Source organism: Dromiciops gliroides, chromosome 3 (genome assembly GCF_019393635.1).
Source record: "Dromiciops gliroides isolate mDroGli1 chromosome 3, mDroGli1.pri, whole genome shotgun sequence".
Taxonomy (NCBI): Eukaryota; Metazoa; Chordata; class Mammalia; order Microbiotheria; family Microbiotheriidae; genus Dromiciops; species Dromiciops gliroides.
Genome location: NC_057863.1, coordinates 657,592,939 through 657,620,034, shown reverse-complemented (window position 1 = coordinate 657,620,034; position 27,096 = coordinate 657,592,939). Strand labels below are relative to the sequence as shown.

The 27,096-nt window shown below is 47.5% G+C and overlaps 1 protein-coding gene across 1 annotated transcript; it reads left to right on the top strand.

The window, feature by feature from the left end:
• Positions 1–356: 356 nt before the first annotated feature.
• On the top strand, positions 357–27,096 carry SULT2B1 (sulfotransferase family 2B member 1). Its single transcript, XM_043996140.1, has 7 exons — positions 357–506; positions 17,112–17,254; positions 18,774–18,982; positions 19,683–19,809; positions 20,386–20,480; positions 26,435–26,615; positions 26,931–27,096. The coding sequence occupies exons 1-7, from the start codon at positions 430–432 to the stop codon at positions 27,089–27,091; spliced, it is 993 nt and encodes a 330-aa protein (XP_043852075.1). The 5' UTR covers positions 357–429; the 3' UTR covers positions 27,092–27,096.

The window sequence follows — 27,096 nt, the reverse complement described above, 5'->3', positions numbered from 1 at the left end:
AAAGGGTAGACTGGAAGGGTCTAGGGCAGGGAGGGGCAGATAAGGAGCCCTGGGGCCCTGAACACAGTCAGGGTTGGAAGACCTGTCTTTCTGAGGCCTCTGAGGAGAGGGGAGGCCTGGGGTCCTAGGGAAGGGGCTTGGGGGCTGGATGCCCATGCCTAGTGCTCTAAGAAGGGCAAGGATCTGGTCTCTCCCCTTCCACCTCCGCCTCAGCCCCTCCCCAGGGGTGCCTAGGGGCGGGGCATGGCGTGGGTAGCAGCCAGAGGAACCGGCTGAGCCCTACCCCGCCCAGCCTGAGTTCAAGCACTAGCGGGCAGCCAAGAGAGAGGGAAGAATTCTGCACTTGCACCTCCTGGGGAATAGCAGACGTGCTGAGCGCTGGGCGTCCCACTGCCCTACCTCTGTTGGCCAGCCTGCCCCTTCTCCACCATGGAAGGAACTATGGCGTCCTGGATCCCTGAGGCTTTCTTGCCTGGCATGACCCGGGAGCTGCCCACCGAGTTGAGGTGAGATCTGGGAGGGGAGGGAGAAGAGAGCGTCTGGGCTGGGGGGCCTGAGGCAAGAGGTTGCGTCGAGCAGCTCAAAGCCCTTGTCTTTCCTCTCCCTCCTGGGGTTCCCACCCTCACTGCTCCCTTCATTCCTCTGGCCTCCTCAAGACAATGTGTGCCTGCCTCCGGCTTCTCCACTGCCCCAGCCACACTCATTCCCAGGTCTGTCCCGACTTCACTCCGCCCATCCCTCTCCCTCTTCCGCACCATCTCCTCCCTTCTTCCAAAGATTTTAGAGTCCTTCCCTTTTCCCCCCAGAGGTCTTCAGTTCCTTAGTGCCCTGGGGAGGCCAGGAAGTACCCACTGGGTACTTGTTACCTGAATGGAGTTGAGTCTCTCATTCCTTCCTTCGGCCTCTCAACTTTCACCGAGTCCATTTCTCTGGGTCACCCAGGCACAAGGCTTCCTGTTTGCCTCCTGGCCCCTGGCCCCTGCCCCCTCTGCTCCTTCAGGTTCTAAAAAATCATGGGGTTTTGAGCAGGAGCAGACCTTCCTTTATGCATAATCCGAGCCAAACCACTCATTTTACAGATGAGCAAACTGAGGCTCAGGAGGTGCAAAGTCACACAAGAAAGTAGCAGGGCTGAGGGTCCAGGTGGTCTTCCATCCTACTCTGACTTCTCTGAATGTTCTCCAGTCTCTCCCTGGTCTCTGATCATCCCCAATAGATTGAATGATCTCTGATGTCTCCCCCAATCTCTCTATGATTTCTCTTTCCTCCCTCTGATTTTTTCTTTATCTCTCATCTCTGAGATAACGTCTCTGATTTCTCACCTGAATTGCTCCGTCATTTCTGATCCTTTCCCTCTGTATCTTTATCATCTTATTCCTTCCTCCAAGATCTTAGATTTAGGGATTGAGAGAGAGCAGGAAGGGATTTCACATGACGCTGAGTCCAATTGTCCCATTGTGCCAGTGTCAGGAAAGTGAAGTAAGGTCACACCAGATAGAAAGTGGTGTCCAAAGCGGGATTTGAACCCAGGCCCTCCTGACCTCCAGCCACTCCATACAGCTTCGGATTTCTCTCAATAATCTTCCCATGATTTCTGGTTCCTGTCATCAGTGGGCTCCACCAGCTCTGATTTTTCACTACCCTTTCTGATCTCTCCCCGTATCTTCACCGTATCTGATTTCCACCCTCCTATCTCTGCCATCACCTTCTGATCGCTTTGTCAGGCCCGCTCTCACCTTCCTCTGGTCCCTGATTCCTCCCCAAGAGCTCTTCAATTAATGAACATTTATTAAATGCCTGCTTGGGTCTGAGACACTGAGAACACAGATAAAACCCCTCTCTGCCCTCAGATGTAGGGCAGGGGCAAGGACAGGGGTACGTTTACAAAATAGATACAAGGTGACTCAAGGAAGCAGCAACAGCTGGGATGGGAAACTTCGCCAACGTCTTCTTCCCTGGATCTTCTCAGGATCCCAGAGTCCTCCCCCAGTTCCTCCTGAGCCTCTGGATTCCTTTCCTTATCTCCTCTTTGGTCTCTGACTTGTTCTGAGGATCCCTGCCCTTATCTCTCTGGCATCTCTGCTTCTTCCCTCCCTCCCATTTCTCCTGGGCTAGTGGCACTTTCTTCATTCTCCCATGATCCTTCCTTCCCTCCTTCCTTCCTTCCTCCCCACTCCCACCCTACTCCCATCATTTCATTATCTCAGCTTCTCTAGGATCCCTGGTCCCTCCCCCTTATCTCTCCCAGATCTGCCATGCCCTCTTACCCTTCCAAAAGTCTCCCACTCCCTCCTTGGTTCCTGGTTCCACCCTCTGATCATCTTCCATTCTTCACTCTCATCTTTGTTGTCCTTTCCTTATCTCTGATTTGTTCCTGTCCATGATTTCTTGTTCCCACCTGCCATCTCGTTCTTCGAGATTCGATTCCCCCACTATAATCTGCCTGTGACTTAAAAAAAAAAAAAGTCCCTCCCTTCAACCTCTCTGTTCACTTGTGATCTCTTAGTTTCCTCATCCCACCCCCACCCCAAGGTCTCGGTCAGCCAACCCAGTGCTAAGTGTTGGGGATACAAAGAGAGGCGAAAGACAGTCCCCTGATCCCCTTCCACTTTGCCTCCCCAAACACACACAGTTCCTTCCTTCCTCCAGAATATACCTTCAGAGTCCCTTTAATGGCCATAGAGAGCCAGGCTTCTCAGCATCTTTCCCTCATATGACCAACATGCTTTCCAATGTTCTCCTCCAGTTCGGTCCCTCTGTTAACACTGAACTTGTGGTGCTTTAACATACACATGGGCAACTAGAGATAGAGTGCCAGGCCTCGAGTCAGAAAGACCTCATCTTCCTGAGCTTCAACCTGGCCTCAGACGCTGAGTAGTTGTGTGACCTTGGCCAAGTCACTTCATCCTGTTTGTCTCAGTTTCTTTATCTATAAAGTGAGCTGGAGAAGGAAATGGCAACTACTCCAGTATCCTTACCAAGAAAGTCACAAATGGGGTCATGAAGAGTCAGACGTGACTGAAATGACCGAAGGACAACAGCATACGTGTGGGATTCCAGAAGGGTGGATGTCTTGACAGACTTCCACCAGGTCACCAGTGGCAGTGCTGGGAGCACTAACCCTGAAGCCCCAAAGATGGCTTAGGGCATCAGGCCGACTTGCAGAGCTTTTCAGCCAGTTCCCTTCGCTCCCTAGGTTTAAGCCACTCCAGGGAAGAGGCTATACATTCAGTCCTCTTGGGGGGGTGTCACACAACTGGGGTTCAAAAATAGCTTTAGGGGCAGCTAGGTGGCAGGGCAGGTAGGTGGCACAGTGGATAAAGCACCAGGCCTGGATTCAGGAGGACCTGAGTGCAAATCCAGCTTCAGAGACTTGACACTGCGTGACCCTGGGCAAGTCACTTAACCCTCATTGCCCTGCCAAAAAAGAAGAAAAAGAAAAGAAAATAGCTTTAGTTCCTCTACCCTGATCCCCTCATTATACATGGGAGGAAATGAAGACCCTGTCAGTTCAGTCGTTTCTCAGTCGGATTCTCCGTGACCCCGTTTGGAATTGATTCAAGGTCACACTAAAGAACAGGAGCAGCAGTAAAGGGCAGGACAGCTCCCAGACCCCCAAGGGAGCTTTCTCCTGGAGATGTCTGCTCAAGCCAGCAAGCTCCTTCTTTCTTCTTGGTTGCTTGTGTTTCCCTTCCTGGAACCTAGAGGATATTCTGTTCTCTTGGCATCCCAGGCCAGAGGGACAGCAGCTCATCCTCAACAATGTGGCATGTTGCATTTACTTACCTTGGAATTTCAGGGGCAAGGGGCAGCTTTGAGAAGTCCGAGGTTGTTAGTCCTTTGGAGGCCATGTGGACCCCAAAGCCTGCTCTGAAGTGCCCCGCAACAAGGAGTCCCTCAGCCTCTCTTGGGACAAACTCTGGATCTCAAGGGCTCCAGATGTAGTTTCGGTTGCTAGGATATGGGCCCTTACACTGAGTCAGAATTCGCCTCTCCTGGGCTAACTGTGCCAAGCCCTGGGTCCAAGCACATTAATATCACCCCTCCTCTGAATAATATTGATTTAGCACTTTATAATTATTCTCTCATTTGATCTTCACAACTACCCTGAAGGTGCTATTATCATCTCCATTTTACAGATGAGGAAACTGGGAAACAGAGGTGAAGTGACCTGCCCAGGGTCAGACAGGTAGGAAGTATCTGTGGCTGGATTTGAACTCAGGTCTTCCCGACTGTAGGTCCAGTGCTCTATCCTCTGTAACCCCTGGAGGCCAGTGAGCCCCCCTTGGATTTTTGAAGTCTGTCATAGGAATTAAAGTTGGAAGATACTTCCAACTCCTTCTTTGGACAGAGGAGGCCCAGAGAGGGAAACGACTCACCCAAGGTCACGCAGGGAGGAAACAGCAGAGGCAAGATTTGAACCCATCCTTCCTAGGGCTTCTTCCTTCTTTTATCAGAAGGTTGGTTACCAGCATCTCTCTCTGAAGGCATGCTCTCATCCTCAGGCCCCTGTGGTCTGGGTTATGGGAAGAGGGGGTTGTGTCAAGGCACTGACCTTGAAGGAGGGCCTGGGGATGAGAGCTCTTCTAGACTGGCCAATAGGATCCCAGCATTGTTGGATCAGAGCTGGAAAACACCTAAGGGTTTGTCTCACCCACTCTCCAGGCTTGTGGATCAGGAGCTGAGGCCCTCTGCCTTTCCATAGATACCCCGGAGTCAATAGCGGACCCCGATTTAAGCCAAGTCCCCTCTCTCTAAATTGGTCATTTCCCCCCCCTTCCCCCCCCCCGCCTCAGCCTGTCAGGGTTTCTATGACCTGCTCTCCCTGCACCCCGGCCCACCACGGACAGACAGCAGTGCTTTCGGTCACCTCAGGCACTGGGCGAAGGAGGAGGAAATAGCAAGTCAGGGAATGGGAAGGGGTCCTGTGTACCCAGCACCCCAGCTCTGGCCTGCCCAAGCCAGGCCCGGGATGGAGCTGGACAGGAGGCCGGGAGGTCAGGGGATACAGGGAGGGGGGCAGGAAGTGGCCAAGGGCCCCCTGCATCCCAGTTTCCTTTAATAACCCATTTTGGATCTACTGTCAGTGAACCCTTTTTGAAGTTATTTTTGTTTCCAGCCTTTCCTGCCTCTTGGAGGTTACTGGAGTGTGAAGTCAGACTTCAGTTTTGGCCTAAATATTCTTCTTTCGAGCATTAGGGGCCTGGAGTGGGGGGAGCGGCTTCAGAACACTGGACCTTGGGGAGCCATCTGCCCCATCCTGCCCTAATTGCTGTAGAAGTCTGCCTGCTTCTAGCCTTGTCATTCTGTGCTTCTTGTGGGATGCAGGCAAGGCTCTGGGCTGTTACAGGCCTTGGTTTCCTCCTTTGTCAAAGAAAAAGGGTGAATTCAGGTCCATAAAAGTCTTTCACATGGTGACGTTGTACGATTGTTGACTTGCTGTATGATTCTCTTTCCCCTTTCAGGGCAGTTAGGTAGCACAGTGGATAGAATGCTGGCCCTGGAGTCAGGAGGACCTGAGTTCAAATCTGGCCTCAGACATGTGATACTTACTAGCTGTGTGGCCTTGGGCAAGTCACTTAACCCCGATTGGCTCACCAAAAAAAAAAAAAAAAAGACATTTCCCCTCTCTGCCCCATGATGTCCCATCTAAATACACTGAGAGGATTCCCTCCAGCTCAAGTTAGTTCAATTCAACAAACATTTGTTTATATCCAAGGTCCTTTTGGCCCCAGAAAATGATGATTCTGAAATCTGCGTCTATCATCCTAGGGCCCCCCTCCATCTTTTTTTTTTTTTTTTGGTGAGGCAATTAGGTTAAGTGATTTGCCCAGGGTCACACAGCTAGTAAGTGTCAAGTGTCTGAGGCTGGATTTGAACTCAGGTCCTCCTGAATCCAGGTCCAGTGCTGTATCCACTATTCTACCTAGCTGCCCCCCCTCCATCTTACAACTACAGATGGTAGGAGTTAGAAGGGAGCTCAGCCAACCTTAGTCCAACCCACACATCAAAGGAATGCCAACTACATTATATCTGAAAAGTGGCAGCCCAACGCCTGCTTTTCTTTTATTCAGTCATTTTTCAGTCATACCCAACTCTGTGACCCCTTGTGGAATTTCCTTGGTAAAAAGATACTGGAGTACTTTGCCTTTTCCTTCTCCAACTCATTTGATAGATGTGGAAACTGAGGCAAATAGGTTAAGTATCTTGCCCAGGTTATATAACTATGTGTCTGAGGCTGGATTTGAATTCAAGATCAGTCTTCCTGATTCCAGGCCCAGCGCTCTGTGCACTATGGTGCCCCTAGTGACCGATTCCACTTGGGACAGTCCTCATTATTAGGAAGTTTTTCCTGACAGCCAACTCCCTCAGTCTGCTCCTGGTTCTGCCTTTTGGAGCCAAGTCTAGTACCTTTCCGATTCAACTACTCTTCAGATAATTGCGGACGGCCATCCCAGGCCCCAGCCCGCTGAAGTCTCATTCTCTCCAGGCTACATATGCCCAATTCCTTCCACATCCTCTTTTTGTTTGTTTGTTTTTGGTTTTTTGGTGAGGCAATTGGGGTTAAGTGACTTGCCCAGGGTCATACAGCTAGTAAGTGTCAAGTGTCTGAGGCCGGATTTGAACTCAGGTCCTCCTGACTCCGGGGCCGGTGCTCCACATCCTCTTAAGACCAGGGCTTAAGGCCCTTCACGATCCTTGTTCCCTGCCTCTGGACACTCCCCAGATTATGAATGGCTTTTTTCAGACCTGGCACCCAGAACTGACCAGAATACCTGAAATGAGGTCTGACAAGGACAGAGAACAATGGGACTGTCACCTGCCTATTCCTGGAAGCTATGGCCTTTGTAACTCAGCCAAGGTCACATTAGCTGCCATTATCATACTGTTGACTCATGTGGAGCTTGTGGTCCACTAAAAACTCCAGATCTCTTTTATTTATTTTTTATTTTTGTTTTTGTGGGGCAATGGGGGTTAAGTGACTTGCCCAGGGTCACACAGCTAGTAAGTATCAAGTGTCTGAGGCCGGATTTGAACTCAGAAACTCCTGAATCCAGGGCTGGTGCTTTATCCACTGCGCCACCAGCTGCCCCCCAGATCTCTTTTAGAACATTTTATTCTTGTGGAATTGATTTATGGGTACTCATGTGCAAGGCTTTACATTTATCCCTATTGAATTTCTCTTTTTGTTGGAACTTTTGAGGGGGTTTTACTAATAAGGACTTATTTCCTCTCCCTCTCCTAAAAAAATAAAAATAAAAACAAAACCTTTGTAACCAATATATAGTCAAGCAAAACAAAACACACATTGGCCCATATTGAAAAATGTGTGTCTCCTCTCTATCTCATCACCTCTTTTTTAGGAGGTAGGTAATATGCTTCATTATAGGTCCTCTGGAAGATTGGTTGGTCATTACATTAACCACAGTTCTGAAGTCTTTCCAAGTTGTTTGTTTGTCTCTAGAGAGCTATTGTTATTATACAGATTGTTCACTTGGTTTTACTAACTTTACTTTGCATCAGTGCATACAAGTCTTCCCAGGTTTCTTTGAAATCATTCCTTTCATAGCCTTTTTATAGCATAATAATATTCCAATAATTTATTCAGCCATTCTCTACTAGATGGGTACCCCCTTAGATTTGTGAGAGTTGGAATAATGCCCTGTGCTGGGAGGAACATTTTGTGAGCTTTGGCCTGAGGACATAGCCATGTGGCTAATGTATATGTGATACCCTTTATATCTAAGTCATGAATGTATTTGTAGGTTGTCTTGGTGTCTGGTGTGAGGTGTTGATCTAATTCTAATTTCTGCCAGACTGCTTTCCAGTTTTCCCCAACAGGTTCTGTCAAATAGTGAGTCTTTACCTTAACATCTGGGGTCTTTGGGTTTATTAAACACAAGGTTACTAGGTTCATTTGCTTCTATATGTTGTGTACCTAATCTGTTCTACTGTCCATCTTCCTATTTTTTGACCAGTACCAAATAATTTTGATTACTGTTTTGTAGGGTGGTTTTGTAGGTAGTTTTTTTTTTTGGGGGGGGAGGGGCAATGAGGGTTAAGTGACTTGCCCAGGGTCACACAGCCAGTAACTGTAAAGTGTCTGAGGCTGGATCTGAACTCAGATACTCCTGAATCCAAGGCCAGTGCTTTATCCACTGCGCCACCTAGCTGCCCTTGTAGGTAGTTTTTGTAGGGTAGAGACCTGGTTCCCCTTCATTCCCATTTTTTTTCATTATTTACCTTGAATATCTTGAATATTTGCTTCCATTTGGATTTAATTATATTTTCTAGTTCTGTCAAATAATCATTTGGTAGTTTGGTTTAGAAATGAATAAATATATCAATTTAGATAGTGTTGTCATTTTTGTTATATTGTCTCAGTTTACATGAACAATTGATATTTCTCCAGTTATATTCAGTTTGCCTTAATTCCCTTAAAGAAAGATTTCTAATTGTTTTCATGTCATCCCTGTATGTTTTGGTGAGTAGAATCAATTTTTTTTTTTTAGGGCAATGACGGTTAAGTGACTTGCCCGGGGTCACACAGCTAGTGTCAAGTGTCTGAGGTTAGATTTGAACTCAGGTCCTCCTGAATCCAGGGCTGGTGCTTTATTCACTGCACCACCTAGCTGTCCCAGATATTTTAAAAAATTAATTCTATAATTATTTGAAATAGAATTTCTCTTTCTAATCCCTTCCTGATGGGTTTTGTTGTCAATATACAGAAGTGCGGATGATGTGTGCAGAACTGTTTTGTATCCTCCAGTTTTATTGCTTATTATGTCAATAATTTTTTTATTTGCTTCTCTAGGGTTATCTAAGTAAGCCATGATATCATCTACAAAAAGTGACTATTTCCCCTTGCCTGTGGTTATTCCCTCAGTTTCTTTTTCTTGTCTTATTAGCTGACATTTCTAGTGCTATACCAAATAATAGTAGTGATAATAGGCATCTTTACTTTACCCCTGACCTTATTGGAAAGGCTTCTAGTTTATCCTCGTTATAGATAATGGTGGCTCAGTTTTTAATAGATACTACTTACTCTATTAAGGAAAGGTCTATTTATTTATGGGCATTTTAATAGTCTGAAAAGAAAGGGGTATTAAACTCATATTTTGTCAAATGCTTTTTTCTTGCATCTATTAATATAATCATATGATTTTATCATTCTTATTTTAATAATCTTTTATGCTTACAGTTTTCCTAATATTGAACAAACCCTGCATTTCTTTTTTTGTTTGTTTGTTTGGTTTTTTTTAGTGAGGCAATTGGGGTTAAGTGACTTGCCCAGGGTCACACAGCTAGTAAGTATTAAGTATCTGAGGCCGGATTTGAACTCAGGTACTCCTGAATCCAGGGCCGGTGCTCTATCCACTGCACCACCTAGCTGCCCCAAACCCTGCATTTCTGGTATAAATCCAACCTGGTTATGGTATACTATCTTTTTGATATCTTTTTGAAGCCTCTTTGATTTTAGATAGATATAGATATATAGATATACATTTTTTTGCATTAGGCTGTTGATTTATAGTTTCTTTGACTCACCCTGGTTTACATAGTAGGATTCTTATTTGTATTTTTGAAGTAGCTTGGTTCTTATTGTTCTAATTTTTGCAAATAGTTTCTGCAATGTTGGAATTGATTTTTCTGTGAATATTTAATAATTCATTTGTATGACTTGCCTGTGGTCACAAAGCTAGTGGGTGCCTGAGGTGAGATTTGAACTTTGGTCCTCCCAATCTTCGGGACTATGTAAATGACAGCTATCATCATCATCTGCATGAAGGTACGTACATTAAAAACTATTGGGGCAGCTAGGTGGCGCAGTGGATAGAGCACGGGCCCTGTATTCAGGAGGACCTGAGTTCAAATCCGGCCTCAGATACTTAACACTTACTAGCTGTGTGACCCTGGGCAAGTCACTTAACCCCAATTGCCTCACCAAAAAAACCCCCAAAAAACCAAAAATCTATTAACAACATGTAGGGAAAAAATCACTTGTAAATTCATTTAGTTCTGGGATTTTTTTCTTTGGGAGTTTACTTATGAATTGGTCAATCTCACCCCACCCCCTTCTGAAATTTGGTTATTTAAATGATCTATTTTTTTGTTCCATTATTCTAGTTTTATATTTTTGTAAATCTTTATCCATTTCATTTAAGTTGTTGATTTTATTGATAATATAGTTGGGTAAAACAGTTTGTAATATTTCCCTTTGTTTCTTCTTCATGTGTTGTAAGAATAAGCATTTATATAGCACTTACTATGTGCCAGTAACTGTGCTAAATGTTTTTTAGAAATATTCTTTTATTTGAGCCTCATAATAATCTTGGGAGATAGGTGTTATTTTAAATTTCATTTTACAATGGAGAAAACTGAGGTAAACAGATATTAAGTGACTTGCCCAGGGTCACACAGCTATTAAGTATATGAAGCTGAATTTTAACTCAGGTCTTCTTTCTGACTCCAGGACCAGCATTCTGATCCCCTGTGCTACCAGCTGTCTGTGGACAATTGTTGTGAATTCTCCTTTTTTCATTTTGGTAATTTGGTTTTCCTCCTTTTAAAAATCAAATTAGCTAATGATTTATCTCTTTTATTGATGTTTCAAAAATTTCTTAGTTTTATTTTTTAATTTAATGGTTCTTTTTGTTTTGTTATGCTCTCATTTTTGTTACCCTTTCAATTTTGTTACCCTCTTCATTGATTTTCAGAATTTCTCTTTTGTTTAAAGGGATTTTAGGGGGCAGTTAGGTGGCGCAGTGGATAGAGCACAGGCCCTGGATTCAGGAGTACCTGAGTTCAAATCTAGCCTCAGACACTTGACACTTACTAGCTGTGTAACCCTGGGCAAGTCACTTAACCCCAATTGCCTGACCAAAAAAAAAGGGGGGGGGATTTTAAATATTATTGTTTTTCTTAGTTCAATCTGTTCTTTTTCTATTTTGAGAAAAATTCTCCCTTATGAAGTGCTTTGGCTCCATCCCAAAAATTTTGCTATGTTAACTTGTTGTTATAAATTAACTCGATTATCTCTTGTTTCTATGGTGTGTTCTTTGACCTGCCAATTCTTTAATATTTATTTATTTATTTTGTTAGATAATTATTTATTTGTTCTCTAATAGTTTTAACTTTATTTCATGAATATAATTTTTGTAGCTTTGGTTAATAAAGGAAGTTTTTAATTTTTTTTGCGTTTGTGATGTTTTTATGTCCTAATACACAGCCAGTTTTTGTAAAGGTGTGAAGTACAACTGAGAAATATGTATATTACTTTCTATTCACATTAAGTAATGGCCAGATCCGTCATATCTTATTTTTTAAAACTTCTATTCAGATCCGTAATTTTTTTCTTATTAGCTTTTTGTTAGTTTTCTCTAAGTCTGAAAGGATACACTGAGATTCCCCACTATTATAGTTTTACTGTCTATTTCTCTCTGAAACTCATTTAACTTTTCCTTTAAGTATTGGGTGTCCCAAAAGTTTTAGTGTAGTTTTCTGTTATTCAAAGGTTAAAACTGTACTAAGTGGATACCCTTTACTTAAGCTTAATAAATTTCAGAGAGAAGTTGACAGAAAAACTATAATTTAGTATGTTTTATGTCAATATTAATTCTTTACCTTTGGTACCTTTCAGCATACCTTAGTTTTCTTGTTTACCTCTTTTAACCCAGTCTAATTTTGTGTTTGCCTTGTCTGAGATCATGATTGCTATCCCTGCCTTTTTTTAAAGGTTAAGTTGAGAGATAACAACCCCTTATTTTAACTTTGTGTGAATTTTTATGATTCCATTGTCTATATTGTAAACAGTATATTGTGAGATTCTGATTTCTAATCCGTTCTGATATCCTCTTCCATCTTGTGTGTGGGCTAATCGCATTCACATATAGTTACAATATTTCTCTTCAGTCTTATCTAATGCCTTTTCCTCTCTTTGCTCCTCATCTCTCTCTTTATGAAGAAGAGGGGAGTGAGCAGTGATTACAGAGCTAGGGAACTTTGCTTGCTGTAATCTACTTCTACCTTCTTTCCCCAAACAACCAATCATAGTTCTTTACCCTTTCTTTGCCTTTAAAGCCTCTTCATGATCCACCCTCCAAGACTGGAGGCTGTTTTCTTTTGTTTGTTTTTGCTTATGACTAATATATCCCTGAATTTACCTTTCCTTGAATTCCCCCATTTTCCATCTCCCCTCTCCCTGTTCCTCTCTGCTTCAGCATTATTATTTCTATATCAAACTTTGTATATGTTTATACATAGATCCACACACATTTATACACACATATATACATAGATATATATTCTGCCCTTCTTTGACCAGTTCAGATGAAAAAGAAGTTCAAGTGAAGCTCATCCCCCATCCCTTTCTCCTTTTTGTATAGTCTTCTACTTGTTCATCTAAATTATATGAAATGGTAAATTCCCCTACACACACACACACACACACACACACAAAGCAGAATATTTTTTCCTTCCTTTTTCTTTCTTATTTTAAGAGCATCCAAACATTACAAACCCTCTTCCAGCCCCTCTGTCTTATATCTACCATTATGACCATTAATGACATTAGGGCTCTGCAATGGCACTTATTTCTTCTACCCCATTCAATAATAATAACAATGATAACTAGAATTTACATAGAATTAAGGTTTGCAAATTTTACATTTTATCTCATTTGATCATCACAAAAACTCTATGAAGTAGGTAGTAATATTTCTCCCATTTTATACATGAAGAAACTGAGAAACATTAAGTGCATGCCCAGGGTCACATGTAAATTCCTTATTCTTGTTTAGTCCCTTCTACTTGCTCAAATGAATTTACCTTTTTATTTTTCTGGATAGATGGTCATTGTTCTAAATCTATATATTTTGCCTTTTGGAATATTGTTTTTCCAAGCTCTTCTATCTTTTAGTATAGGAGCCACCAAATCTTGTGTGTTTCCGAAGACAGCTCCACAGTACTTGATCTATTTTTTTTTTTCTGGATAATCGAATCATTTTAAAAATTTGACTTGTAAACTCTAGATCTCATTTCATTTATTGGGAGTTCCTGGCTCCATAACAGTTCTTACTGTGGGTGTCTTTTTTGTTGTTTGTTTACTCACTCTTTGATTCTTTGTGTGTGTGTGTGTGTGAGGCAACTGGGGTTAAGTGACTTGCCCAAGGTCACAAAACTAGTAAGTGTTGTCTGAGGCCAGATTTGAACTCAGGTACTCCTGACTCCAGCACTGGTTCTCTATCCACTGCACCACCTAGCTGCCCCACTCTTTGATTCTTAATTCTACAAATGAGAGTTTGTTTTAGGGCTAGGCTCTGCACTCTTATGGAAGGGATGCCTGGGCCTTGATGGGTCCTGTTTCGTATTCTCTTGGGTCCTTTGTTCTGGGTATTGAATGTTGTGTTCTTCAAGGATAAAAGAGGTGGCTTAGACCGTACAAGCTTTCAGTAGACCCTAAACAGTCTGATACAGGGCAATGTTGAATCACTACCTTCCTGAATTCTGCAGGCTTCTAACTCCAGTTTGGGTCTGTTTGAACCTTTTCCAGCCTGGCTGAGTTGGATCATCAGTAGACTGTTACTGGCCCTCGGCCAGGCCCTGCCAGCTACCTGAAAGGGTTTTCAGGTGCCCAGTGACAGAACTACAAGCTCTCCTTGGTCTCTGCTAGCTAGCTGGTTTACTCAGCTGTAGGTCCCCCGGGCCAAATGTGCAAACTCCATCAGAGGTCAGAGCTGAACAGCTGCAGCTGTCTCTTTTTCTTGGTCTTTGTTTAGTGTATAGCCTCAGGCCTGGATTGTGCTCATATGTGCCCTTTTCCTTAGTCCATGTTGGACCTGTGATCCAGCTGCTGGGTCAGAGGGCCCAGCTGCACAGCCTTAGGTCCTTCTGTGCTGGATAAGTGATCCTAGCCCAGGCCCCATGTTGGAAGGAGGCTCTGAATGGGGCTTCCTGACTGGATTTCCTTCCCATTAACCCCAGGCCTCCGGCTATATCCTTTTGCTGACCTGGGCTAGAAAAATAAATCATAGAGGGGAGATTCTCCATCCAATCTCCTGAATTTCCCAATCATTACTTGGTCAGGTGATATTCTTTAAGCTTTATTGGAATAGTGATAGAGAGCCAAGTTGTACTGCTTCTTCCTGCAACCTTTGCTGATTTCTATTGAATTTCATCTTAAAATCCTTTTGAATCAGGGGCAGCTAGGTGGCGCAGTGGATAGAGCACTGGCCCTGGAGTCAGGAGGACCTGAGTTCAAATCCAACCTCAGAAACTTGACACTTAATAGCTGTGTGACCCTGGGCAAGTCACTTAACCCCAATTACCTCACAAGAAAAAAAAAAAAAGAAAAGAAGATACTTTTGAATTCTGACTCTGTCATCCCCTGTGTTAAACATCCCTTCCAATTTTGTGCCATCAGCCAATTTGATGAGCTTTCCATTTGGTCATTTGCCCAAGTCTTCGATAAATGTGTTAAACAGCACAGAGCCAAGTACACATCCCCAGGACACTGTGCTGGAGACCTCTTGCCATGCAGACTTTGAACCATTAACAAGTACTCTTTGAATCTGGTTATCTAACCAATCCTGAACCCATCTATTATTGGCTAGTACATTTTTTCTCAATCTTCTTCACCAGAATAGGTAGGAAACACTTTCTCAAAAGCTTTATTAAAATCTAGATGAACTGTATCCATAGTACTCCCCTCATTTACCAGGTTAGTAATTCTGTCCCAAAAAGGAAATGAAGTTGGTCCTAGCATAACCTGTACTTGATGAAGCAAGGCTGGCTCTTTGGAATTACTGCTTCCCTTTCCAAGGGTTTGCCAGTCATCTCTTTAATGATCCCTTCTGGAATTATGTCAGAATTCACTGGTCTAGAGTTGGCAGTTTCTGTTCTTTTTCCTCTTTGGAAACTGGGACATTTGCCCTTCTCCAATCTCATTGTTCCTCTCTTCTTTCCCATGATCTTTCAACTATCACCATCAATGATTCAGCAAATACATCCACCAGTTTTTTGGGGGGGTGAATGGTGAGTGAGGTGGATGTAATTAATTAGGGCTGTGACTTGAGTTTCTCAAGGGCAGCCAAGGACTCTCTTGCTATCTCCTCATTTCTCTTTGGTATCACCTCCCTGTTATTCATTTTATTCTTATTTTCAGTGCCAAGGTCATTGTCCTTTGCAAAAATTAAAATAAAAAACAAAGACTTGAGCAGTCCCATCCACCATAAACAAAGTCCTTTTTTAATCCTTCTTTTTCTTTTTAAAAAATAGTTTTAAAATTACTCTTAGCTTCCCTCGTCATCCTCAGCTAATTGTGCTTGGTTAGCACTTCTGATGCTACTTTTATAAGACTGAATATAAGCCATGCCCTTATAGTCATCTGCCATTACCTGGTTGTTCACTTCCATCATTTGAATTTTTCTTTTTAAAGTCCAAGTTGATTGGGCAGCTCCTTGCTCATCCACATGTGTCTCTTTAGATAAATGTCGTTATTCCTCCTCATGAGAATGATTTCCCTCTATGTCCTGTGAGCATCATTCTTGAGCACTTCCCATCCCTCCTAGGCTGACTTCCCTTGTCACAATTTAGATCATGGGATCGTACCTGTCTTTCCTCTGAATCCTTGGAAATCTGCTTTCCCCAAATCTAGTATGCATGCACATGCTTATGGAGCCGATGCAGAGGCAGCTGGGGGCACAGTGGGGACAGCACCAGACCTTGATTTAGTTAGACCTGAGTTCAGATCTGGCCTCAGACTAACTAGCTCTGGGACCCGGGACAAGTCATTTAACTTGTGTTTGCCTCTGTTTCCCCATCTGTAAAACAGGCATCATAACTATCTACCTCCCTAAGGTTGTTGTGGGGATCAAATGAGATAATTATCATAAAGCACAGTGCACGGCACATAGTAGGTGCTTAACAAATGTTTATTTCTTTCCCTTTCCTATGCCCAGACTTCCCTCCCCTATAACAAATACACTCCTAGGGGCAGCTAGGTGGCACAGTGGATAAAGCACCGGCCCTGGATTCAGGAGAACCTGAGTTCAAATCCAGCCTCAGACACTTGACACTTACTAGCTGTGTGACCCTGGGCAAGTCACTTAACTCTCATTGCCCTGCAAAAAAACCCAAAAAACAAAAAGAAATATACTCTTGTATCACTTCCTTTTTCTTTTTTTCTTTTTTTGCAGGGCAATGAGAGTTAAGTGACTTGCCCAGGGTCACACAGCTAGTAAGTGTCAAGTGTCTGAGGCTGGATTTGAACTCAGGTTCTCCTGAATCCAGGGCTGGTGCTTTATCCACTGTGCCACCTAGCTGCCCCCCTGTATCACTTCTTCCCAGAGTTCACATCCTTTCCACCCTGATAGCAAGAATCAGATCCAAAATGGAAACACCCCCATCCACCCCTTCCTGTTGCTTGAAGGATGAAGTGACACTCAAGCTAGTCAAAAAGTGAGCTGCTTGGCTTTTGTAGAAACAAAGAAATGGAGAAAAAGTGGAGAGAATGGGAGAGAGACAGACAGTGACAGAGATGAGGGGAGGGGGAAGAAGGAAAAAGGAAGGAGAGACAGAGAGGAGACAGAGACAGAGAGATGGGGGAGGGAGGAGAGGGAGAAACAGAGACAGAGAGACAGAGATATGGGGGAGAGAGGAGAGACAGAGACAGCGAGGGCTCCAGCAGGTGTCTGACTCCTGGAAGTCTCCCATCAGTGCCCCTGTAATTCCAAACATCCTCCCCCTTTCCTTTGCCCAGCAGGGGGTCTCTCTGATTAAGCAGCCAGGGCTTGGACCTGACCCTGCCCAGGAGCCCTGCCCTTGAGAGAGGGCAGTGGGTGTTCTTGGCCGCGCCCTGGACCCTGCACTCTTCTGCCCCTCCCCCTCTTTCAATCATCCTGCAGCCTCACAGAAATTTCAGAAGGCCAAGGACCTCTGAGAACAATTGATCGGGGCTCTTTGTTTCCGATACGGACGGACGCAGGCGAAGAGAGGAATGACTTTTCCAAGTCACCCAGGGAGTGAGGGGGAGAGGCAGCTGCGAGCCGCGCCCCGGCACATGGGGGTGGGGGGCGGGGCGTGGTTGGAGAGATCTGAAATTCTCGTTTCAGAGAGAAGATAACCGGAGCGTACTTCAAATACAAGGGCATCAACTTCCCTGTGGGCCTCTACGCCCCAGAGACCATAAGCTATGTTGAGAAGGACTTCAAGGTCAGGGATGACGACATCTTCATTGTCACCTACCCCAAGTCAGGTAGGAGGAAAAACCTGGCCCTCCCCAGGAAACCTCCGCCTGCCTGGGCCCCCCGAGTGAGGAAACAGAGACCCCACGTGCTTCATCTCCACCCACTTGCTTTGTCGTCTGACCTCCCTCAATATCCCCCCAACTCCCCTCTGTCCCCTCTCACCCCCCTATGTCCCCTCTCACCCCCCTGTGTCCCCTCTGACCCCCCTGTGTCCCCTCTGACTCCCCTCTGTCCCCTCTGACCCCCTCTGTCCCCTCTCATCCCCCTGTGTCCCCTCTGACTCCCCTGTGTTCCCTCTCACGCCCCTGTGTCCCCTCTGACTCCCCTATGTCCCCTCTGACTCTCCTCTGTCCCCTCTAACCCCTGTGTCCCCTCTAATTCCTCGTGTCCCCTCTGACCCCTCATGTCCCCTCTAACCCCCCCCCGTGTTCCCCCAACTCCCCTCTGTCCCCTCTAACCCCTCATGTCCCCTCTGACCCCCCCCATGTCCCCCCAACTCCCCTCTGTCCCCTCTAACCCCTGTGTCTCCTCTGACCCCCCCGTGTCCCCTCTAACTCCCCTTTGTCCCTTCTAACCTCCCCTGTGTCCCCTCTGACCCCCCTATGTCCCCTCTCACCCCCTGTGTCCCCTCTGACTCCCCTGTGTCCCCTCTGACCCCCTCTGTCCCCTCTCATCCCCCTGTGTCCCCTCTGACTCCCCTGTGTTCCCTCTCACGCCCCTGTGTCCCCTCTGACTCCCCTATGTCCCCTCTGACTCTCCTCTGTCCCCTCTAACCCCTGTGTCCCCTCTAATTCCTCGTGTCCCCTCTGACCCCTCATGTCCCCTCTAACCCCCCCGTGTTCCCCCAACTCCCCTCTGTCCCCTCTAACCCCTCATGTCCCCTCTGACCCCCCCATGTCCCCCCAACTCCCCTCTGACCCCTCTAACCCCTGTGTCTCCTCTGACCCCCCCGTGTCCCCTCTAACTCCCCTTTGTCCCTTCTAACCTCCCCTGTGTCCCCTCTGACCCCCCTATGTCCCCTCTCACCCCCCTGTGTCCCCTCTGACTCCCCTGTGTCCCCTCTGACCCCCTCTGTCCCCTCTCATCCCCCTGTGTCCCCTCTGACTCCCCTATGTCCCCTCTGACTCTCCTCTGTCCCCTCTAACCCCTGTGTCCCCTCTAATTCCTCGTGTCCCCTCTAACCCCTCATGTCCCCTCTGACCCCCCCATGTCCCCCCAACTCCCCTCTGTCCCCTCTAACCCCTGTGTCTCCTCTGACCCCCCCGTGTCCCCTCTAACTCCCCTTTGTCCCTTCTAACCTCCCCCGTGTCCCCTCTGACCCCCCTATGTCCCCTCTCACCCCCCTGTGTCCCCTCTGACTCCCCTATGTCCCCTCTGACTCTCCTCTGTCCCCTCTAACCCCTGTGTCCCCTCTAATTCCTGTGTCCCCTCTGACCCCACACTGTGTCCTCTCTGATCCCCCTCTGCATCCCCTCTCACTCCCCTCAGCACCCCCACTGACCCCCAGGCCACCATCTTTCCTTCCAGGCACTACTTGGATGATTGAGATTCTGAGCATAATGCTGAAGGATGGGGATCCCTCCTGGGCCCGCTCAGTCCCCAATTGGGAGCGGGCCCCCTGGTGTGAGAGCGTCCTGGGCTCCTTGTCCATCATGCAGATGTCTACCCCTCGCCTCATCAGTTCCCACCTCCCCATTCAGCTCTTCCCCCGGGACTTCTTCAACTCCAAAGCCAAGGTAGGCCTGGAAGGGTGAGCCGGACCCAGGGCTCATAACTACTTAAGGGCAGACTGGGCATGGGCAAAGCCCAGTGAATGGAGTTGTGAAGACCCGAGTTTGAATGCTGCTTCTAACATTTGCTAGCTGTGGACAAGTCACTTCATAACTCTGGCCTCTATGGAGTGTCCTGAGGGTCCAGGGAAGCCCCTTATGCTCCTCAAAAATGCTAAGATGTTCTGGGGAGCCTGGGAGTGAGTTCGAGGCAGCTGTTGGGAAGTTCAAGGTCATACTGACTCCCCCATCACTCAGGGATATCCTCAATGGCTCCCCCAGTCATGAGCTCCACCTCCTTCCCTCCCATTCTTCCTGAGGTGGGGCAGGAGGTTGGTATTTGTTCGCCAGGCTTTGTGGCTTGGGATGCTAATTCCTTCTCATGATCCAACATCTTGCCTTTCTTTGTCCGTTTAGGTCTCCCAATAACACTGGAGGTGGGCTGAGCCAGGTGGGCTGTTAAGTGCCTCCTCTAAGGCCCCACAGCCAGCCGGTGAAGGTGGGGGGTCCTGACCCCAGGCCTCACACTGCTCCAAGTTGCCCTGCCTCCATTCTTTTATTATGTTTCCTGTGCCCTCCAGAGATGAAGTGGGGGGTGGGGGTGGGGAAGGGGAGTAAGGGGCCAGAAGCCCTTGCTCTGTGATCAAGCCTTCACTGGCTCCCTTAGGTCATCTACATAAGCCGCAACCCACGAGACGTCCTTGTCTCCCTCTACCACTACTTCAAGATCGCTGGACACCTCAAGGACCCGGAAAACCCAGACCAATTCTTGCAGGATTTTCTCAACGGAGAAAGTGAGGACTAGGACAGGATTATGGGCAAGAGGGACAGAGAAGCAGCCACCAGGCTAAAAAAGCACAGAGACAGAGGTGGGAACAGACCACAGGGAGGCAGCGACACACAGAGAGAGAAGTCTGAGGCGGCCCAAGCAGACAAAGAAAGATGCACCCAGAGACCCAGGGAAACAGAGGCAGAAAAAGATGTAGAAAAACAGAGATAGAAAGGAAAGAGGGAGGGAGGGGAAGAGAAGGAGTGGAGAGAGGAAGGGAGGGAGGGGAAGAGAAGGAGTGGAGAGAGGAAGGGAGGGAGGGGAAGAGAAGGAGTGGAGAGAGGAAGGGAGGGAGGGAGAGAGGAAGAAAGAGAGGAGAGACAGGCCCAGAGACTCAGAGTGAGTGGGTGGGTGATGAAGAGACAGACCCACTTGTGCAAGGTTGCAGGGTGGGGGCAGGAGAAAGACTGGCTGATGGAGCATGATAGGGGCCTAGTGGGTCCTGGGAGGAGGCAGATGGACCACATGGAGGGAGATGGGGCTGTCCTGGCAGAAGGACGGGTCTCCTAATGCTCCTGTATCCTTTCCCCCAAATTCTCAGTACAATTTGGCTCCTGGTTTGATCACATAAAGGGATGGATGCGAATGGAGGGGAAGGACAACTTTTTGTTCATCACCTATGAAGAACTACAAGAGGTCAGCAAACTGTCTGTCTGCCCTTCCTTCAGCCCCTTACCTCCCAATCCTCTTCTCTTGTCCCTGGCTGGAGGGTAGGGCCCAGGGGTGTGAGGCCAGAAGTACCCATTCCCCAACAGATCCATGTCACCAGAGACAAGTCCGCTTTTTGGCCCTTGGTTTCTTGCTCTGTCAGATGGGTTTATTTTGTTTGTTTGTTTGGGTTTTTTTTTTGCTTTTTTTTTTTTTTTTTTGCGGGGCAATGGGGGTTAAGTGACTTGCCCAGGGTCACACAGCTAGTAAGTGTCAAGTGTCTGAGGCTGGATTTGAACTCAGCTACTCCTGAATCCAGAGCCAGCACTTTATCCACTGCACCACCTAGCCGCCCCCAAGATGGGTTTATTAACCCATGGCTGGCCTACTTAATCGAATAGATGTGGCGCTCACAATGGGTGCTTGACAAACACCTAAGATTATCTGTGATGACTCAGTGCAGTTTGACCCCTTGCAATATTCAGGATCTTATTCTCTGGGCTGAGGACATAGGAACAGGACAAGACACAAGCCTCCAAGAGCTAATTCTCTAACAGACAATAAGACATGTCTACAAATACCTGTGGTAGAAGGAAGAACCCAGTAAATGGGAGGATGCACCTCTGGGCACCACAGTTTAGCAAGGACATGGATTAGCTGCAGAAATTGCCTGAGGGGCAATCAAGGTGGGGAAGGGTCATGGCATTCAAAGAGATGTGGAAGGAACTAGATTGCAGTATGCCTCAACCTTGTGTGGATTTTGCCTTGAGATTGGGAACAGCTCCCTAATAATGAGAGTTGCCCTCCCACCCCCATCCCATTCTCTTTTTTTCTCAATGCTCCCCTTCGTGATCTCAGCTCTAGTAGATTCAATAATCATTTCTATGCTAATGATTCCCACAGCCATGTATCCAGGCCTGACCTCTCTCTAATCTAGAGTCCCACATCTCTCACTGCCTATTGTACATTTCCATCTCTTGTCCCACAGACATCTTAAATTTAGCATGTCCCAGACTGAGCTCATTCTCTCTCTTGCCCAATACCTGAACTTTCCCCACTACTGTCAAGGGTGCTGCCATCATCCCCACCCCCAGGCTCACAGGCTCATCATCATCCTTGGCTCTTCCTTCTGCCACGTCTACAGCTCACTGTCCAATCTCCCCTTCCTACCTTCTCAGGCTGCATACACCTCACTCACTTCCAAGCACTTTACGAGTTGGCTTATTTGCTATTACTCTCCCATCCCACCTTTGCATGGGCTGTGGCCCCTGCTTGGCATGCTCTTCCTCCTCACCTGATTTCTTTAAAGACTGAGCTACAAAGATACTTTGTTCAAGAGGCCTTTCCCAAAAAAAAAAGAGGTCTTTTCCAGTTGCCATCCTCCCACCCCCATCCCCCAGCTGCTAATGCCTTCCCTTTCCCACTCACCTTCACCTACTCTGCATGTATCTTGTCTCTACCCACTCATTTACATGTTGTCTTTCCCATTTGACTGTGCACTCCCAGAGGGCAGGGCTTGGTTTTTCCTGTTTTTCTATCTCCAGAGATTAGGGTTTGAGAAATGCTTGCAGACCAAAGGTAGGAAGAGCTGCTATGAGTGATGGGGAGTTTCCCCTCACTGAAGGCCTTTGAGGAGAGGCTGGCTTCCCACTGGTCAGGCAGGTTGTAGAAGGGATCCTTGTTCAGAGACGGGTTGGACAAGATACCTCCAAGGTCCCTCCCAGTCAAGAGCTGTGGGATAGTTTAAACAAAGCCGCTTGAGAAATTACAGGTGAATGAAATCACTTCCACTTGGCGCTTGGGTAGGAGTGGGGACAGGAGGGAAGTCTCCCTGGAAGAGGCAGCCCCTGGGCTGGCCTTAATCATCCCCCAGAGAGGCACGGGGGTCCCTTCCAGGCATGGGAACAGCCTTATGTAAGGGCTAGGCCAGCCAGGTGTGGTGCAGTCATCCACCTGGGCTGGGGCACAGAGTAAAGAATGGAGCTAAGGGCCACAGAGATCAGTTGATGCTAGGTTGGGGGACATTGCAGATCAGCCCAGACTCTTCTTACTTTACTTGACCAGCCCTGGGGAGCTGCTGAAGGGGGCTGAGCCCCTGAAGGATGTGATCAGAGCAGGCCATTAACAAAATCATGGAGACAGAAAGTTCAGCAGAGTTCGTGGAGAATGGAGGCAAGAAGACCTGACTTAGACAGGAGGGTGTGAGATTTATCATGGAGCTGTCATTGGCTGCTGGATGTGGGGCAGGCCGTCCCCAGGAGGGAGACAGAAGGGCCACATGGATGCCGAGGGCTCCGCCTGGATGGCCCCAAAAGCTGGAAGGAGGGAGGGGCCATTTGGGAGGGACTGGACTTCCTGAAGGCACATGGAGAAATGAGTCCAGGACAGCAAGAGACAAACATGGCCACTTGACCCCTAGGGAGAGAGAGGTGGATGAAGAAAGGCACTGGCTGAAGGCAAGGGGTCTGCTAGGCCATCCAGGAGACACACTCCACCAACACTTTCCTCTTAGCATTTCCAAAGCAAGCCCACATTTACACCCTGCTCTGCTCTTCTCCCCTGGCTCTCTGTCTTGGGGGGGCCCTCCCCGACGGAGCAAGGCATGCACAGAATCTCAGAGTCGTCTTCTCCCTCCCCTTCCATGTGCCCTCACTCCTCTCACAGAAGTCCCCAGACCCTTTCTCCCCCTTTTTCCTCGCTCCAGCCATCATTGTCTTGGGGCTCATTTCCTTTCTTCTACTCTCTCCCCTCCAAAGTATCATTTTCATTTGTCTTGGGGTTCCTCGATGCCTTTCAGTTCTTATACCAGTTATCTCTCCAAATACCACCCCAACACTTCCCAATTATAGAGTGTCATCCCTAGCTCAGACTTAAGTGATCCAAGCTCACCGACGTGGTCCAATCTCCCAGGCTAGCACCGAATGTTAATATTTCTTGGGCTTATTATGCTACCACCCAGAGTTTACACCGGGAAAATCTCCAGATGCAGCCTATGTCAAGGTTTCTACAGATGTAAGGAGAAGAAATCTTTTGGTCCTATATAAGCACTCAAGGTCACAGTGCAGATGTTGGTATAGGACAGCCCTATTCACTTCATAGAAAATGCCCCTAAACAATTGCAGGAGACCAGGAACCAGGCAGAAAGCTCATAAAGGGTTTGTAATAGCCTCTCAATGACCACCATGATTCTCCCTCTCCAGTGAGGCCTACTGTCCACAGGGTCCTTAACTCTTCTAATTAGAACCCCACCCTGTGAGTCGCACTCCATCTGAAAGGGTAACAGACTTGGAGCTGCAAGATGTGCAGCACCCTAACATTCAGATGAGTTCCTCTTTTACCTTCACAGAGAGACATGTAGACATCCAGACTTCACTTACTACTCTGTAGGAGGCAGTGTTGTACAGTAGAACACTAGACTTGGATGGGACAGCTAGGTGGCACAGTAGATAGATCGATGGACTGAGTTCAAATCTGGCCTCAGACACTTACTAGTTATGTGACCCTGGGAAAGTCTCCCTCTTTGCCTCAGTTTCCTCATCTGTAAAATGAGCTGGAGAAGGCAAACCCCACTGGCATCTTTGCCAAGAAAACCCCAAAGGAGGTCATGAAGAATCAGACACGACTAAACAGCAACAAAGACCCTGTCTGTCTGAGGCGGCCCACAGGATGACTCACCGCCTGGCCAGGGAAGATTCCACAACCCAAGGGAAAAAGAGAGAAAAAGGGTCTGCAGACACCCTTTCAGGGGCCCCAACAAAGGAGAGGCTCCTCCCTAAATAAAATAACCCATCCCACAACAGCAAGAGCCAGCCAATGACTGCTGGGGGGTAGCCACACACACTGAGACTTAACTAGGAGCCACCAGTGGACATGTACAACACAGAAAAGGGCTTCTTGACCTGGGAAACTATCATTCTGATGTCGGAAGGCCCTTGCTTATCCTTCCCTGTCCCCATGTTCACACCAAAAAAGCAACAGATGCAACAAAGGGACAAGCACATGCCATATTCTACACCTGTAGCCCCCCACCTCTCTCTTGTGAGCAAGAAAGGGTGTCCATGTTTGCCAGGAACATGAACTTAGCTGCTTCTCTAAGGTTGGGTTTTTGTTTTTGTTTTTTTGGTGAGGCAGTTGGGGTTAAGTGACTTGCCCAGGGTCACACAGCTAGTAAGTCTTAAGTGTCTGAGGCCGGATTTGAACTCAGGTCCTCCTGACTCCAGGGCCAGTGCTCTATCCACTGCACCACCTAGCTGCCCCTTCTAAGGTTGTTTTTAACTGTGTCACTGTAGTCATCAGGCATGTTGTTCTCTTGGGTTAGCTTTCTTTGCAGTACCAATACAGAGCCCCCATGTCTGAGTGAATTTTTCATTTTCATTTAAGAATAATAGTTAATATTTACTCCTTTTTTTTGGTTAGTTCATTTGTTTTGGTCATGTCTGACTATGACCCCATTTGGGGTTTTCTTGACAAAGATACTGGAATCATTTGCCATTTCCTTCTCCAGATTATTTTACAGATGAGGTAACTGAGACAAACAGGGTGAAGTGACTTGTCCAGGGTCATACAGCTAGTGTCTGAGGCCAGATTTGAACTCAGGGAGATGAATCTTTCCAACTCCAGGCTCTACCCACCTAGCTGCCCCCATAGTTACATAGCTTTTTGCAAATATTATTTCTTTTATCCTCACAACCACCCCGGAAGGTAGGTACTATCATTATCTTCATTTTCCAGATGGGGAAACTAAGGTAGGCAGCGCTTAAGTGACTTGCCCAGGGCAAGGGCTAGCGCTTCATCTCTTGCGCCACCTAGTGGCCTCAGTAAGACTTGCCCACATTCCATTCCTTCTGAAATAACATAGCCGACTTGGGTCACCCTGTGTCTGCTGTTGGTAGCTTCTGATACCACAAAGCGGGCTGCTAAGGTCTTTGGCCCCCTCGGCGTTGGACCTTCTTCATCCCCTCTCCCCCCTGGCACCAAATAGCCATCCCCCACCCACCCACCCCAGGCTTCGAACACCGAGGACATTGAAGCCCCTCCCTCCCTTTCCAGGCTGACTTCTCCCAACTCCCCTGGGTCCATTCTTATTCATTTATTTTTATTTTTATTTTATTTTATTTTTTTTGCGGGGCAGTGGGGATTAAGTGACTTGACACTATCTGTGTGACCCTGGACAAGTGTCTGAGGTTGGATTTGAACTCAGGTACTCCTGAATCCAGAGCCAATGCTTTATCCCCTGCACCACCTAGCTGCTTCCTGGGTCCATTCTTTACTTGCTTTCTTCTCTCTGGGGAATCCCATCTCTTTCAGAATCTTTCTCTTCATTCCAAACCCTCCCTGCTCCCACCAAATTCTCCCTCCTCACACCTTCCCAGAGGCTCGGGGGCTCCTTCTGTGGCCCCACAGGCCTTGTCCTTGTGCTGGCTGTGGAGGTCACCCCCCACACACACACACCGGTCCATGGACAGTGAGCTCCTTGCAGGAGCTGTCATCTTTGCCCAGCTTACTGCCTAGCACAAACACAGAACCTGGCTAAAGAGGATGCCTGTAGGTCTTTAAGGTATTGGTTATTAGAGGCCATCAGAGAGACCTGGTGGGACACCAAGGGCAGGAGGCAGAGATGGGGACAGACAGAGGTGCCGATGACACAGAGCGGAGGGAGAGACAGACAGAGTGAGGGACCCAGGCTCGGTGGGAGGCTCAGGATGGAGGCTGGAGTTGAGAGCTGAGCCAAGACTGTGTCTGGAGCTGCCCACACCTGGGGGCTTCCGTCTGGGGGACTCTGAACCCTCGTTGGGTGCTGCTGCCGGCTACTTTGGTCAGCCCAGGGATGCCACCCTTGGGGGGCTGGCCAGAGGTGGGCACAGCGGCCCCACCCACTCCTCAGGACCTGGGCAGGAGGGGCTCAGACCCTGTGGCACTTCACTGTTCCCCCTCTCCCGCAGGACCTCCGGGGCTCTGTACAGCGCATCTCTGAATTCCTAGGCCACCCTTTGGAGGAGGCGGCCCTGGACTCAGTGGTGGAGAACTCGGATTTCCGGGCCATGAAGGAGAACACTATGTGTAATTACACCTTGTTGCCCTCTGTGCTCCTGGATCATCGCCAGGGGGCCTTCCTGCGGAAAGGTCAGGGGACTAGGCCCAATGGGACTGAGGCGGGGCCGAGGCTGGCCCTTGGAGAGCTGGGCTGGGGTCGGGGAGAGGAGGCCTCTGGGAGCCTTCTAATCCAACTGAGGCCTAGAGGTGGGAAGTATTCAATTGAACATTTATTGATAACTTAGTGGGCACTGAGGTCTTCTAGGTGCCAGGTAATGAGGATACAAAGTCAGCCTCCCCCCTCAGAATTTGTTTTACTATGGGGAAACTGAGGCTGAGAAGAGATGGGAGCGGGCATGGATGGCAAGGTCAGCCCTAACTGCCCTCTCCTTCCTGTGACCCCAGGAGTATGTGGTGATTGGAAGAACCATTTCACTGCGACGCAGAGCGAGGTCTTCGACCGGACATACCGAGAGAAGATGCAGGGACTGAAGACCACCTTCCCTTGGGATGAAGACCCTGGGGACAGCAGCCCCGCCCTCACCCCCGGGGCCTGGGATGTGTAACCCTT

Coding starts and splice junctions, on each gene's coding strand:
- SULT2B1 (XM_043996140.1), top strand. CDS start 430: ATGGAAGGAACTATGGCGTCCTGGATCCCTGAGGCTTTCTTGCCTGGC. Junction 17,255..18,773: donor TGTCACCTACCCCAAGTCAG/GTAGGAGGAAAA, acceptor CTTTCCTTCCAG/GCACTACTTGGATGATTGAG. Junction 19,810..20,385: donor GGATTTTCTCAACGGAGAAA/GTGAGGACTAGG, acceptor CCAAATTCTCAG/TACAATTTGGCTCCTGGTTT.